Raw genomic sequence first — 15726 nt, forward strand, 5'->3', positions numbered from 1 at the left:
CTAGGTTTCAGCAACTTGTTCAGACATCAGAATGATCTCACTCCCTGCTTAGTGTTATTTTTAAAAATCATTTTTGTGTCGAGACTGTTGCTGGCCAGTCCTCTATTGATTGAGCAGCTTTCAATGACATAACAGATATGAACAACGTCTCAACACGTTAATCTTGTTCACAAAAATTCAGATTTGTCAACTTTGCTGTCATTAATCCTGTCACAGGACAAGAGGGAAAGAACAGGAAATGATCTACGATTCTAACATAAGAGCTGGGAGCAGGAGCAGGCCATTCAGCTCCTCGAGCCTGCTAAGCCAATCAACACAATCATTCGTGTTGATCTAATCTCGGTTATTCAACCCCATTTTCCTGCCCACTCTCTATAACCCTTCAAACTGCTACTAGTTAAAAATCCATCTCCTCCTTAAATGTACTCGATATCCTGACATCCACTGCATTCTGGAGTGGTGAGTTCCACAGATTCATGACCCTTTGAGAGAAATAATTCCTCCTTACTAGGAAGCACACAGTGGCTCAGAAGTTAGTACTGCTGCCTCACGGTAGTGTGGACCTGGGTTCCATTTCATCCTCTGGTAACTGAGGAATTTGCACATTCTCCCCGAGTCTGCATGGGTTTCCTCCATGTGCCTCCGGTTTCCTTCCGAAATCCAAAGAGGTGTGGCTTTGGTGGCTGTGCTAAATTGCCCATAGTGTCCAGGAATGTGCGGGTTAGCCCTGGGAAATGCAGGGTTACTGGGATGGGTTGGTGTAGACTCAATGGGCTGAATGGCCTGCTCCCACACTCTAGGGATCTTGCGATCACTATCTTAAATCTGTTACCCCCTAACCTAAAGCTAGGGGAACAAAGAGGAGTGGAACTGTGACTCTTAAACAGCCACAAAGAACTGACCAGCTGCCTTTGACCTGGTTTGACTTAATAATTAAATTTACCTGAGGGAAGCTGTCTCAAAATATGTTGTTCATTTTGCAGAGTTTGAACTTTATTTTGATTAATGCTTGGGAGTGCATAACCCTTTTGCTAAAAGTTCGATTCTAACAATATGTTTCTAAATCTGTTCAAACTTTTTTCACATTGATCTACTGCATTGAATGATGTATTAATCCATGGGCAGAAACTGTCAATCTGTTCAAATTTCCTGCCAAAACCATACTCAGGTGCAAGCCATACTGATATCAAACTGCGATTTTTGAGAAGATTTGTAGCTCAGGTTGAGTTTCAGGCTGCAAGTTTGCTCGCTGAGCTGGCAGGTTTGTTTTCAGACATTTTGTCACCATGCTAGATAACATCATCAGTGAGCTGTGGATGCCTCATTGATGTTGTTACCTAGCATGGTGACAAAACGTCTGAAATCAAACCTGCCAGCTCAGCGAGCAAACCTACAACCTGATTTAAAACTATGGTAACACATTCTGGAGGTCCTGCTGGTATGCCTGCATTATTTATGCTTGTTAATTTCTATTTGTTGTGTTAATATTGCAAATTAATTAATTTGACGTGTCATTGCTAAAGCTTTACACTTTGTGACTAATAGCATGAACTCTCCAAAACTTGGTCAATCTTATTAAAGCTCAGTTTGCAACAACTGCAGCATAAGGTAAAGTTGCTCGAGTTTTACCAGACCGTAGGGCTGCTTTCACATCAGAGAGGGAGATGATTAGTGGTGGTTTAACCTCAGGCAAGGGGTGTGGTGGAGAGACTGGGACCTTCATGGTAACCTCAGCCAGTGCTACAACATATGCACCTCCTGGAGTTTATTTTTCCTTCCATTTTTCACCGTCACTGTGACCTCCTGACCTCACACTCATACTATTTCTAAACAAGGGGGTAGGCCATTCGGTCTGGTTCCATTCAATATGATCATGCCTGATCTCCTATCTCAGAATCCCCACAGTGTGGAAGCAGGCCATTCAGCCCATTGAGTCCACAACAACCCGCCAAACAGCATCCCACCCAGACTCTCTCCCTACCTCCTCCCTGAATTTCCCTAACCCACCTAGCCTGCACCTCCCTGATCCCTATGAGGAAATTTAGCATGGTCAATCCACCTGACCTGCACATCTTTGGACTGTGGGAGGAAACTGGAACAGCCAATGAAAACCCAAGCATGCACAAGGAGAATGTGCAAACGCCACATAGACAGTCGTTGGAGGGTGGAATCAAACCTGGATCCCTGGCACTGAGGCAGCAGTGCTAACCATGGAGCCACTGTGTTGCTCTGACTCCTTTACATGTTTCCTATTTTGCCCCAGGTCACTTTAAACTCTAATCAAAAATTATGTTTTTTTCATGAATATATTCAGTGACTACACCTTCATGGCCTTCTGTGGTAGAGAATTCTGTTACTCCTTTCATCACACTGTTAAATGGCCTAACCCATGCCTGAGACTGTGACTCCTGGTGTGAGAAATCAGGCATCTTCTGAGCATCTAGACTAGAGAACCAGATTAGGATTCTGTACATTTCAATTAAGTCCTCTTGTTCTTCGAATTGTTAGTGAGTATATGCCCAATCCCTACTCAGAGCACAGTTCGGCCACCCTGGAAATGGGACACACAGAAATCTCATTGCTGACCAACATTTTGAGAATGACTAATAAAACTCAGCTCGTACCTATGTCCTTGATCAGAAACATTACACTTGCTGCAACAATGACATGCATTTATATAGCACCTTTAGTACAGTAAAGGAGATTCTTACTGGCATTGCCATTGCTCTGGACACTGAGACCAAAGAGAAAGGTCTAAACCAGCATCGAAGGAGAGACAAGTTGGGTACTTGCAAAGATTAAGGAGTGAATTCCGGTGTTTGGGACCTAGGCAACTGAAGGCCTTGATTGAATAACGTTAAGCGTTGTGCAAGGGGGCAGAATTGGATGAGTGCAGACAGATCTCAGTGGTGGTGTTGTAGGGCCGAAGGATGATACAGAGATAGGAAGCAGTGAGGTAACGAAACGTTAATAAGAGCGAAAGTTTTATAATTGAGCTGCTGCCGGACCTGTAAACTATGCAGCTCAATAAAGAGCTTGGAGCATGAGGACTGCATAAAGTATGGAGGTGATTGGCAAAGCATCACACACTGAACTCTGAAGGATGAACAATATATGGTGCGCAGAATGTTCTCCATTGAATAGATTTTCAGGGAGGAGGCAGGAAATTTGAGCTGCAAAGTTTCCTGTGTCTGCGTGGGTTTCCTCCGGATGCTCTGGTTTCCTCCCGCAATCCAAAAGATGTGTAGGTCAGGTGAACTGACCATGTTAAATTGCCCACAGCACGAGGTGCATTAGTCAGGGGTAAATATAGGGATGGGGAATGGGTCTGGGTGGGTTTCTCTTCAGAGGGGCAGTGTGGACTTGTTGGGCCGAAGGGCCTGTTTCCACACTGGAGAGAATCTAATCTCATCTAATCTAATCTAAAACAAAGCCATCTCCACCAGTTCCGAGGAGGTGAGGGATAAAGTGGAGTCAGTCTCACACCTCACTGGAGACTCGCCGAAGGTCAGGAATGGAGGTAGGCAGACGGCAAGGCTGATCGGACAGAATGGCCAATCTCCTTTATTAGGACATTGACCCAGTTTTGAAGAGGAATGTCAGTCCCTCAACTCTCTCATCCCTGTCTCCTCATGCTTCCTCCATTACTCCTCATTCCCCCAAAGCCTCCATGCACCTTCAAACCCAACTCCATACCCTCATGCCTCTACATACCACCCTCCACCCCTTCCCATCAAGAACTCTCTGTCGCCACTCACCCTATATCCATTAGGGACAGAGATCAGGCTCTTTTTGAAATTGATGTTGCTTAAAATAAATAAATGCACCACACTGATAAAACACACTTCAAAACAATTCCGAAAGCACTAAATTCCTTCAAAGTGGTGAACATGTTGTAAAAACAATCATTTATTTCACTAACTACATCAAAGACAGCTAATCCTTTAATACCTTATCTAAAGTAGCAATAAAAATATGAAACCAGCCCACTGTTCCAATCAGCTGTTCTTGAATGTTTTGGGCTCAGTTATCATAAAAGATCAGGGTAAAATTAAGAAGAACACCTATTCAAAGTGAAAAAAAAACACATTTATCCATGTTACACAAACTGCCAGATTTTCACTTCCCAAAGGAGGTGGAAATTCAGCCAAATGCTGGTGTGTGTTTTGAAAGTCCCTAAAAAAATCTTACACTCACAGAGTTTATGACCACTTGTGAAAATCTTCTGAGGAGTCCACAATATTCTGAAGCAAACATGAAACATTTTCACAGCTCATTAGATGCTGGTTTGTAAAATAGATGTGTTTGTAACGCACTAGATTACACCATAATGTCCTGCAAAGTTAAATCAACCGTTACTTCCACCAAAATTGTGTAAATGATGACGTGAATTACAGTACATTGTTCATTGGAGAAACTGCTATAACAAAGTCAAAAATATATTTAAAAAGTATTGGTAAACCTTCCTTGTCATCTTTAGTACTGGGAGGTACAGACAGGTCTGAATGTGAAAGAATCTCCTCCTTTCAACACAAAAGCTCTAAAACACTATTATCTCCATTGACTAATGGGCAACTTGCTTGAAATTGTGAGGATACCAATTCCAGCTTTTGCAGTTGTAGTGATGTTGTGATAGCTGTGCTCATTACAAATGGTTGGCTGAGTTCCAAATACTTTTGGGAATGGGTTAGAAAACTGGGGATCTAGACTGTTTCACCATTTTCAAATGGCTTCCCAATAATCCTGACCTGGCCACAATGTGGGCCTATGTGTTGAAGCACCACAGTCAACTCCAGTTCCCCCTTCCCCAACCCCAGACCCGAAAAGTAGCAGACTATGAGGACGTTGAGGGGTGGGTTAGTAAATTTGCAGATGACACAAATGTTGGAGGTGTCGTTGATAGTATAGAGGGCTACTGCAGGCTGCAGCGTGACATAGACAGGATGTAGAGCTGGGCTGAGAAATGGTAGATGGAGTTCAACCTGGATAAATGCGAAGTGATGCATTTTGGAAGGTCGACCTCGAATGCTGAATATAGGATTAAAGACAGGATTCTTGGCAGTGTGGAGGAACAGAGGGATCTGGGTGTGCAAGTACTTCTTCAGGAATGGTTTATGCCCGAAACATCGATTCTCCTGCTCCTTGGATGCTGCCTGACCTGCTGCACTTTTCCAGCAACACATTTTCAGCTCTGATCTCCAGTATCTGCAGTCCTCACTTTGTTCTAGTTGATTTTAACCTACGGCGAATCCTCTTGCAAGGATGCCTTCCTTGAAGAAGCTCTCTTCCTCCCTCTACAAGGATCTCAGTGAGTCTCTCTCTCACTGCACCCCTCAGGTCATCTCCTCTGCCCTGAAGCTCTTCAGCCACGTCAGCATTCTTGAAGAAGGGCTTATGCCCGAAACGTCGATTCTCCTGCTCCTTGGATGCTGCCTGACCTGTTGCGCTTTTCCAGAAACACATTTTTCAGCTCTGAACTCCAGTATCTGCAGTCCTCACTTTCTCCTTTCATTAATGGCTATAGGATAGTTGTTAACTGTACATCTGAAATAAATTACTAGTCGTATCCAATATGTGTTAAGGACAAGGTGCTATGAATAGAATAGAACAGAACAAAGTAAACAAAGCAGAAATTGCTGGAGAAACTCAGCAGGTCTCGCAGCATCTATGGAGAGAAAACAGAATCCAGCGACCCTTCTTTAGAACAATGGAATAGAAACCAAGCTATTTATGTGGAAACTGCAACTCTACATAAATTTCCTAAACCAATTCTTTTTGAAAATGCAACACATTAAATATAGTTGTTCCTTTAGCACTGACACCTTTAAATAACTGAAAATAAACTATTAAAATGCTTAAGGGAAAATTAATTCCTTGTAAACGTTATGTAGCTTGAAATTTTCTTTTGCAATATTAATACTGACTGAAGAATGAATGGGACAAAATATTCAAGTTACAGCTAAGCCATTTAGGGACAGAATTAGAAACGTACTTTTCTACACTAACAGTGGCAGAAATATGAAATTAACTGCCCTGAAAATCTGTAGATATTGGTGGTCAATTACAGCTGCCAAGATTAAAGACAATTCTTTTTGTTAGGAACGCCCTCAAGTGTAATAAATGGGTTTTGAACCAGGGTCTAATTGAAAGGCAGAGCAGGGCCAGAGGGGCTGAATGGCCTACTCCTGTCCCTGTGCATTTCAGGATGTGAAACCCTTCTGTGTGTTACCTGTTGAAAGTATGTAAAACTTAATTTGACACTTATTTCCTTACACTAAGGACGTAAGCTTTTCCACATGCCAAAATGTTTGTTGCTATTACTGCACCACAATATTTCGAAGGTGGTAACCATTTTACAGTCATTACAGCCCAGGAAGTGACCACCCAGCCCATGAAGTCCATGGGGAGCAATTCTACCAGTCCCACCCACTGTTCTGTCATGTAGTTATTTAAATTTATTTCCACCAGGTTTCTATCCAATTTCGTTTTGAAATCATTCACGATTCCAATGTACGCCAGGTGGCCAACCCTTTGGTTATTAATTCTGTTTTCTTGTCAACATGATGTTGTTTCTCAAAAACTCATCAATATTGCCTTATTTTTAGTCTCAATCTCCCCAAATGTTATCTATCCAAACGTTGTATCATCTCGGTGGGCAAAACATTGCTATCAATGAGCAATGCAGTATATAATCCATGTGCGGGATTCTGAATTATGTTCAAGAGTTTCAATGCAAATTTAGGGGAACGTTAGCCACATGTTGACTTACAAGTCTTGAGTATGCTGGGACTAACATGTTTTAGTACATAAGGTCAGCTCCCCCATTACTTGAATCTGCGTTTTTTGGTTTGAAGAAAGGGAATTGAATTCCAGCTAGTCTGATGAGCAGTATGTTGACAGAATGCATCGCTGTGCAAACAAAGAGAAGCCAGAAAGAATATCCAAAAGCTTCAGTCTGTGTCTTGAAGACAAAGTTTGCCTCTTTGTAGTTTGCAATCTTCTCAGACAGGCGATGAGTTTTTACTTCAGAGGTAAAGAGTATCATCACCATAAAACCGCAGGAACCTGATGTGGAAAGAAAGGATGATATTAAGAAAATATTTGAAAGGACAAAATAACTTGTGCCTCTGTGCTTTTCATGTGTTACCACAATAATTGTGAAGATAGTGTCGCCTGTAATTCTTCATCAATTGCTAGAAGCTTCAAACGCTTTTCTCATTATCTTTCTAATTTACTGATACGACTGTCCTCTGACTGACATCCACTAGACCCTCTGGCATTGACTTTCCAATCGTCATAGAGTCATACAGCATAGAACAGGCCCTTCGGCCCACCATCTCTGTGCTGCCCAACTAGTGGGCGGCACGGTGGCACAGTGGTTAGCACTGTTGCCTCACAGCGCCAGAGATCCGGGTTCAATTCCCGCCTCAGGCGACTAACTGTGTGGAGTTTGCACGTTCTCCCCGTGTCTGCGTGGGTTTTCTCCGGGTGCTCCGGTTTCCTCCCACAGTCCAAAGATGTGCAGGTCAGGTGAAATGGCCATGCTAAATTGCCCGTAGTGTTAGATAAGGGGTAAATGTAGGGGTATGGGTGGGTTGCGCTTCGGCGGGGCGGTGTGGACTTGTTGGGCCGAAGGGCCTGTTTCCACACTGTAAGTAATCTAATCTAATCTAATCAACCCCATTTACCTGCATTTGGTCCATAACCCACTCTGCCCTGGTATTTTAAGCATTCATCCAGATGCTTCTTAAATATTATGAGAATACTTACTTCCACCACCCTCCAGCACATTCCCTATTTCTACCACCCTCTGGGTGAAAATATTCCTCCTAGATCTCCTTTAAACTACTTGCTCCTTACCTTAAACTTGTGCCCTCTGGTCTTAGATACACCTGCCATGGGGGAAAAGATTCTCATGATCTATTCTGTCTACGCCTGCTATAATTTTGTATATCTCAAATCAGATCCCACCCACCCTGCCTCAGCCTCCTCTGCTCCAGGGAAAACAAACTCAGCCTATCCAGTCTCTACTTACAACTGAGACTCTTCATCCCAGGCAACATCCTGATGAATCTCCTCTGCACCCTCTCCAGGGCAATCATAGCTTTCGATTGTGTGGGGACCAGAACTGCTCACAGTATTCCATCTGGGACCTAACCAATGTTTTATAAAGTTGCATTGAGAATTCCTTACTTCTATATTCTACGGTCCAGCTAATGAAGACAAGCCTCCCCCATACGCCTTCTTCACCAGCCTGTCTGCCTGTGCTAACAACTTCAGGGATATTTGGACTGGTACACCAAGGTCCTCTCCGTACTCCCTAGGGACCAATCCTTCCCTGATTGAACCTCCCAAAATATATCACCTTACACATATCAGGATTGAATTCTATCTGCTGTTGCTCTGCCCAATTTACCATTTGATCAATATCATATTGTAGCCTGAGACCATCCTCCTCACTATCAACAAACCCCTCGATTTTCACATCACCCGCAAACTTACAAAATATACCTTCTATATTCACATCCAAGTCATTAATGCACATTACAAACAGCAAGGGTCCCAGCAGCAATCCCTGTGCTACACCACTGGTCATCAGCTTCCAATCACAAAAATAACCCTCCATCATCACACTTTGCCTCCCATTTGGAAGCCAATTTTGGATCCAGTTGGCAACCTGCCCTGGATCCCATGGGCTTTTACCTTTTGGATCAGCCTTCCATGTGGGACCTTGTCCATGTAAACCACGCCAAATGTACTATCCTCATCAATATATTTAGCCACCTTCTCAAAAAACTCAATTAGATTAGTCAGACAGAATTGCCCTCTAAGAAATCTGTGCTAACCATCCCTGATCATCCCCTGTTTTATTTCAGTATGGAGTTATCCCGTTCTTCATAAGTTTTTCCACTAATTTCCCTACTACCGATATCAGGCTACCTGGTCTATAATTACCTGGCCTATCCCTGCTGCCACACTGGAACAACTGAACTATATTAGCTATCCTTCGGTCATCTGGCACTTCACATGTGGCCAGCAAAGTATTAGATATCTCTCCCAGTGTCTCCTCCCTTGCTTCCTACAGCAGATTGGGATACATTTAATCAGGTCCTCGAGACTTATGTATCTTTATACCCTACAAAATGCATCTTCTTTCAGCAGCATTTACCCCTGACTAATTCACCTGACCTACACATCCCTGAATACAATGGGGCAATTTAGCATGACCAATTCACCTAATCTGCATCTTTGGATTGTGGGAAGAAACGGAGCACCCGGAGGAAATACCCGCAGACACAGGAAGAATGTGAAACTCCACACCGACAGTCGCCCGAGGCAGGAATGTTTACCTATTGTTTATTTGCTGTCTCTGCTACCTAACTCTGTGATCTGCCTATATTGCTCGCAAGACATTGCTTTTCACTGTGTCTCGATACAGATGACAATCAATTCAATTTAACTCAACATCCTCAATGGTCCCAATGCCAACCAGTTTCAATACAAACTATTAAGTGCAACGCTCCTTCAAATTAGCATTAAGAAACAATATTTTTTAAAAATCAGCAGAACGAAGCTAATGAGATTCATATTAGCTTAGCATTGTCTGATCCAAGAAAGTTCCCCGAGATTCCATTAGAATTGGATATGAGTCAGTGGTAATATACGTGCAACTTAGATCTCTCTGAGCTTGCAGCTAATGGACACTAAAGAGCATTGCTAACTTGCACCTAACTAACACTACCATAAGGCATACTGACAAACATGAGGGAAAAGTTCTAACATAAAAAAAAACCTGGTTTGACCACTTATGATGCCTCAGCTCATTTATCACTGTTGAGTCACTGGCTTGAGCTAATTAATGTTGGACAGTAATGCAATTCGTCACTATTATTTGTTAACCATGTAAAGAGAAACATTGATTGCTCAAGCAGCCCAAACTGGTGCATCTAAATCCTTGATTCCTCACGAGTAATTTGAGTTGTCTGATGAAGTTCACTAATCCTTTGTGATAGAGTTATGTTCTAAGACATGGAAATACCATATGTGCATAAATCATTTGGGGCGGCATGGTGACTCAGTGATTAGCACAGCTGCCTCACAGCGCCAGGAATCTGGGTTCGATTCCAGCCTTGGGTAATTGTCTGTGTGGAGTTTGCACATGTTGGGATGAAGGGCCTGTTTCTACGCTGTAGGGATTCTGTAGTTGGGTGCAGCATCATTGAACCAGTGAGAATGAAACAGGCAACATTTTCTGCCAACTGATTTGGGGTCAATTAGAATGGGGAGGTGGCTGTATATTGGGAATGTTGCAAGAGCGTAATCCCAAATCCCAGGCTAATGTTCTGGGGATGTGGGTTTGATAAATCCCACCAAAGCAGATGGTGACATATGAATTCAATAAGACACGCTGGAGTCAAGAACACTCAGCCAAATAATGACAAGGTAATGTCTGGCAATATCAAAGTCTTTAAGATAATAAGAAAAGACAGGGGTAGATCAAGATAAACTCTTTCCACTGGCTAGGGATTCTAGAAGTACGGAAAATTGTCTAAAGTTTTGGGCTCGACCACTCGGGAGAGATGTTAGGAAGCCTTTCGACACACAAAGGGTGGTAGAGGTTTGTAACACTCTTCGTCAAATGGCAGTTGATGCTATATCAATTGTTTGTTTTAAAACTGATGCAGATATATTTTTGTTAAGCAAAGGTATTAGGGGAAATGGGCCAAAGGCAAGTGTATAGAGTTAGACCAGAGATCAGCTGTGATCGCACTAATTGGGAGAACAGGCCCAAGGGGCTGAATGGCCTACTCCTGTTCCTATGTGAAACCTCTCTTGTTCACTAATATCCATTAGGGATGGAGATTTACCATCCTAAGCCATTCTAACCCGCATGTGACTCCAGACCCACGGCAATGTGTTTGACTCTTATGGGATGGGCAATAAATGCTGGCCGAGGTAGTGGCATCCATATTCCACTGAAATGTTTTTTTGAAAACTTTTCAACTTCTCACTGCAGTGCTGAACTAATATTTCAGGTCATAGTAAGTCCCATGTGAATTTCCTTTCCACAATTAAGTTGAAAATGATACCTTTATCTTTACACCATTCCTGAAATGTGCATGTTTTATGGGGTTAGAAGGTAACAGAAGTAAAGAATTCTTCTTCTCATCATTGATTCAACATCAATCATTTATACCAAGCAACAAGTTTGTAACACTTTATTCTCATTGTTGGGCCTGAAAATTCAACTTGAGCTGACAAGGTAATAGCCTCATGTTGAGACTATAGGTTGAGATATGCCACTTCCAGCCTGAGGGTCTTATGTATTTGAGTTAATGGCAGTCTGGCTCTGGAGCACAGTTTTCTCTTTACTCCTTCACTGGATAGGCCATCGCTGGCACAACCTACAGTTATTGCTCTCGAGCTGTCTTCTCAAGGATGTAGGTTTGCTCACTGAGCTGGAAGGTTCATTTCCAGACGTTTCGTCACCCTACTAGGTAACACCTTCAGTGGACTTTTCAGCTCAGCGAGCAAACCTACATCCAGAACCTCGACCTGAGCTACAAATCTTCTCAAAACTCACTAATGTCTTCTCAAGTCTAATTGAATGATTTGTTGGGCAGTTAAGAGTGAACTAGATCAGGCCAGACCACATGAGGAATGAAACTTTGCTTCTCTAACGTAAACCAGGTGCATTTTAACCATCAGTCAGTTCATTGTCACCACCACTGATAACAGCCTCTTGTTAAATTAATTTAGTTTCCAATTTGCACTCCTGTTCCCAGCCATCAGTCCAGGCGACTTCACTATAAGACCATATGACATAGAAGCAGAAGTAGGCCATGCAGCCCATCGACTCTGCTATCCAATGATATCATGGCTGATCTGAGAATCCTGAACTCCACTTTCTTGCCTTTTCCCTATAATCCTTGAATCCTTTACCGATTAAAAATTTGTCCATCACACCCTTGAATATACTTAATGAGCCAATCTCAACAGTGCTGCCTGGTAAAGAATTCCATGGATTCTCTACTCTCTGAGAAAAGAAATCCCTCCTCATCCCTGTCTTAAATGTATGACCCCTTATTTTGACATTATACACTGAGGGTACCAGACTCTATTACAAGGGAAACAACCTCACAGGACCTACCCTCTCAAGTCTTGTATGTTTTAACAAGGTTGCCTCTCATTCTTCTATATTGCAACAAGTTCAGGCCCAAACTATCCAACCTCTCCTTATAAATCAGTCTACCTATATATCTTCTTTGGACTGTCTCCAGTCAATTTATCTTTCTTTTCACTACCAGACCAGTCACATAACAATGAGGTTAGTGTAGCCTATATCGTTTTTATGTCTTGCATTTATTTATTGCTTTGTCCTGTTTAAATTTTATGGGTCCGAAAGTTTGGCTGGAATTTGTTTATCTCAAGGTAAATTCTCATTTCAGTGCTGAAGCAGACACTAAGTTCATCGCAATGAACTTGCTATCAGCTCAATGGCTACTGAGTGAGTCAGATAGTTTTGGGGTGTACCAGAAATCTGACATCAAGTGACTGACACATCAGCACTATGCCTGAGAGTGTGCTGCACTGTCACAGGTGGAACTGAAGGCTTTTCAGAAGGTAAATTGAACCAAGACCTAGTACATAGAAGAGTACAGCACAGGAACAGGCCCTTCAGCCCATGATGTTGTGTTGAACATGACACCAAGTTAAACTAATCCCTTCTGCCTCCCCTTGGTCTTTATCTCTCCAGTCCTTGCTTAATCATGAGCTTATCTAAAAGCCCCTTAAATGCCCCTATCATATCTGCCTCCACCTCCATCTCCCAGCAGCATATTCTAGACTCCTACCCCTCTCTGTGTACAAACTTGCCCCTCACATCTCTTTTGAACTTTCCCCATCTCACCTTAAATGCTTGCCCTCAAGTATTGGACATTTCAACTCTGGGAAAAAGATTCTGACCGTCAAATCTATCTATGCATCTCATAATCTTAAAGACTTCTATCAAGACTCCCTGCAACCTCCACCACTCCAGAGAAAACAATCCGAATTTTTCCAGCCTCTTCCTATAGCTCATATCCTCTGATCCAGGCAGCATCCTGGTAAATCTCTGTTGCACCCACTCCAAACCCTCCAAATCTGTCCTGTAATGTGGCGACCAGAATTGAACTCCGTACTCTAAGTGTGGCCTAACCAAAGCCTTATAAACCTGCAACATCATTTCCTGATTCTTGTACTCAATGCCCCGACCAATAAAGGCAAGCATGCCATATACCTTCTTTCCCACCTTTCCTATCTGTGTGGCCACTTTCAGGGAGCTATGGACTAGAACCATCCCTCAGTACATCAATGTTCAGGATCCTGCCATTAACTGTATATTTTCCCTTAATCTGATCTATGCTGTTGTGTAAATGATCCTATGCCAGTACTGGGAGATAAGCTGGGTATCCTGATTATCTGATCATTTATTGCTATCTTTGGGAGCTAGCTGCAAAGGAACTTCCTTTTTAAGATTGTGAAGTTTTCAATTAATTTCAGTCTAAGCAGAACCAAGACAAAAAAGGAAAACTCTTGCCATTATTCCATCTGCATTTTTCCAGTGTTCTAACTTTGGGATTGACGAAAAGGAGCAATTCCCTTTGATACTCACAGGCGATGGTATTCCAAAGGTACAGGCCATTTGGACCTTGGAGGGTCTCATAAGGTCTTCCAAATGCATTGAACATAAAGAATCCTGCCGCCACCAAAGCGAACACAATTACCACAACAGAAAACAGTATTACAGCAACATGAAGACCTGCAGGAATCGCATCCAAGAGTGTTGGAAAAACTGAAAAAAAATAGAAATAGCAATTGTTAAGAGATGGTTGTCCTGGACTATTGTTTGCAGCTTGTGCTGGGGCATTTGCGCGATAAGGTTTTTCTTTCATTTTTCCAATTTCACCTTCTGCTTGCCTGGATAAGTACATCGCTTGAGGAGCTCAACATCAAAGCAATCTGCTTGATTAGCACCACCTTCAACATTCACTCCCTCCACATACCACTGTACAATGCCTCTACTGCATCCCATATGCAATACAGCCACTTGCTTAAGCTCCTTTGACAGCAACCTCAAAACCAATAACCTCTATCACCTAGAAGGACAAGGACGATAGGCACATTGGAACAAGAGCTTAAAAATGTATTACTGGAAAAGTGCAGCAGGTCAGGCAGCATCAAAGGAGAAGGAGAATCGACGTTTCGGGCATAAGCCCTTCTTCAGGAATCCTTTGATGCTTTTCCAGCAACACATTTTTAAGCTCTGATCTCCAGTATCTGCAGTCCTCACTTTCTCCACATTGGAACAAGACCAACTTCAAGTTGCCTTCCGGGTTACACAGCATCCCACTCTGTAATGATAGCCAAATATTAATATTAGTCCAATATTAATATTAGCCAAATATTAATATTATCCAAATATTAAGAACTGCAACCCACTCACAACGTGTTCAGAAAAGATTTACAAGGATGTTGCTAGGATTGGACGATTTGAGCTATAGTGAGAGGCTGAATAGGCTAGGGCTGTTTTCCTTGCAGCGTTGGAGGCTGAGGGGTGACCGTATAGAGGTTTGTAAAGTCATAATGGGCATAGATAGGATAAATGGACAAGGTCTTTTCCCTGGGATGGGGAGTCCAGAACTAAAGGACATGGGTTTGGGGTGAGAGGTGAATGATATAAGGGCAACTTTTTCATGCAGAGGGTGGTGCCTGTATGGAATGAGCAGACAGAGGAAATGGTGGAGGCTGGTACAATTACATTCAAAAGGCATCTGGATGGGTATATGAATAGGAAGTGTTTGGAGGGATATGGGCCAGGTGCTGGCAGGTGAGACTAGATTGGGTGCGATATCTAGTCGGCATGGACAGGTAGGACCGAAGTGTCTATTTCTGTGCTGTACATCTGTATGACTTCAGACCTGTCCACTTTTGGTTTTGACAAGGCTGTGACACAGGGTGGGGCAATCATTTAAATATTTTCATGAATTAAAATTTCAGAGAATTCAGACAAGAATCCCTCTGTGCAGCTGAGAAGTTCTGCCTCTTGTAAATATTGGCAGAAATTTGTTTTCCCCCCGAGACCTCAAGGATTAAGCAATAGAGCTAATAATCCATTGATTGCACTCATATGGAGGTTGGGAAACAACCAGATGGATATCAGGATGTAACCCAATTTTAATTGTAGAGTGGTTGTTTCAACACGTACCAGCAACTATTTTTAAAACCCAAAGTGTCCTTAACAGAATACTTCACTCACAAGATTAATACTAAGCAATTAACCCCAGTGCACATGGCTTATGTTGTATTGAATAGAAAAACAACAGGGTGAAAGAATGTCCCTTCTGAATGCTTTCAGAATGACAGACACAACTGCTTTCTTTGTCACTGAAATTTTATATTGAGGTTATTGCTGATCCATAGGTTGTCAAGAGCTGGTATGATATTAACAATGCCAGACAGATGAAACAATTTAATTTACAGCTGTAGTTTAGCAGCTCACAGTTTGTTATCCTGCGCCACAACAGCAACGTTGCCCATTTTGCTTCCACAGAGCATCTGTCAGACAGAATCAGGTTCCTATTTGGCCGCTGAAGACATGACATGCCTAGTACAGAATTAATAAACCGTAACCTCAGTTAGATTGCATAGCTCCGCAGCCAGGGCTTTGTTTATATGTGTGCTTGC

At 42.5% G+C, this 15726-nt stretch overlaps 1 protein-coding gene across 1 annotated transcript in view; it reads right to left on the reverse strand.

Moving 5' to 3' along the window:
• Nucleotides 1-3891: 3891 nt before the first annotated feature.
• clrn1 (clarin 1) overlaps nucleotides 3892-15726 on the reverse strand; it is a 29872-nt gene continuing 18037 nt past the window's right edge. The window contains exons 2-3 of the mRNA XM_072572050.1: nucleotides 13655-13834; nucleotides 3892-7065 (exon numbers count right to left, since the gene is read on the reverse strand). Coding sequence (XP_072428151.1) covers nucleotides 6800-7065; nucleotides 13655-13834 — 446 coding nt within the window. The 3' untranslated portion in view covers nucleotides 3892-6799. The remainder of the gene's footprint in view (nucleotides 7066-13654; nucleotides 13835-15726) is intronic.

This window comes from Chiloscyllium punctatum, chromosome 6, assembly GCF_047496795.1.
Source record: "Chiloscyllium punctatum isolate Juve2018m chromosome 6, sChiPun1.3, whole genome shotgun sequence".
In the NCBI taxonomy this organism is placed as follows: domain Eukaryota; kingdom Metazoa; phylum Chordata; class Chondrichthyes; order Orectolobiformes; family Hemiscylliidae; genus Chiloscyllium; species Chiloscyllium punctatum.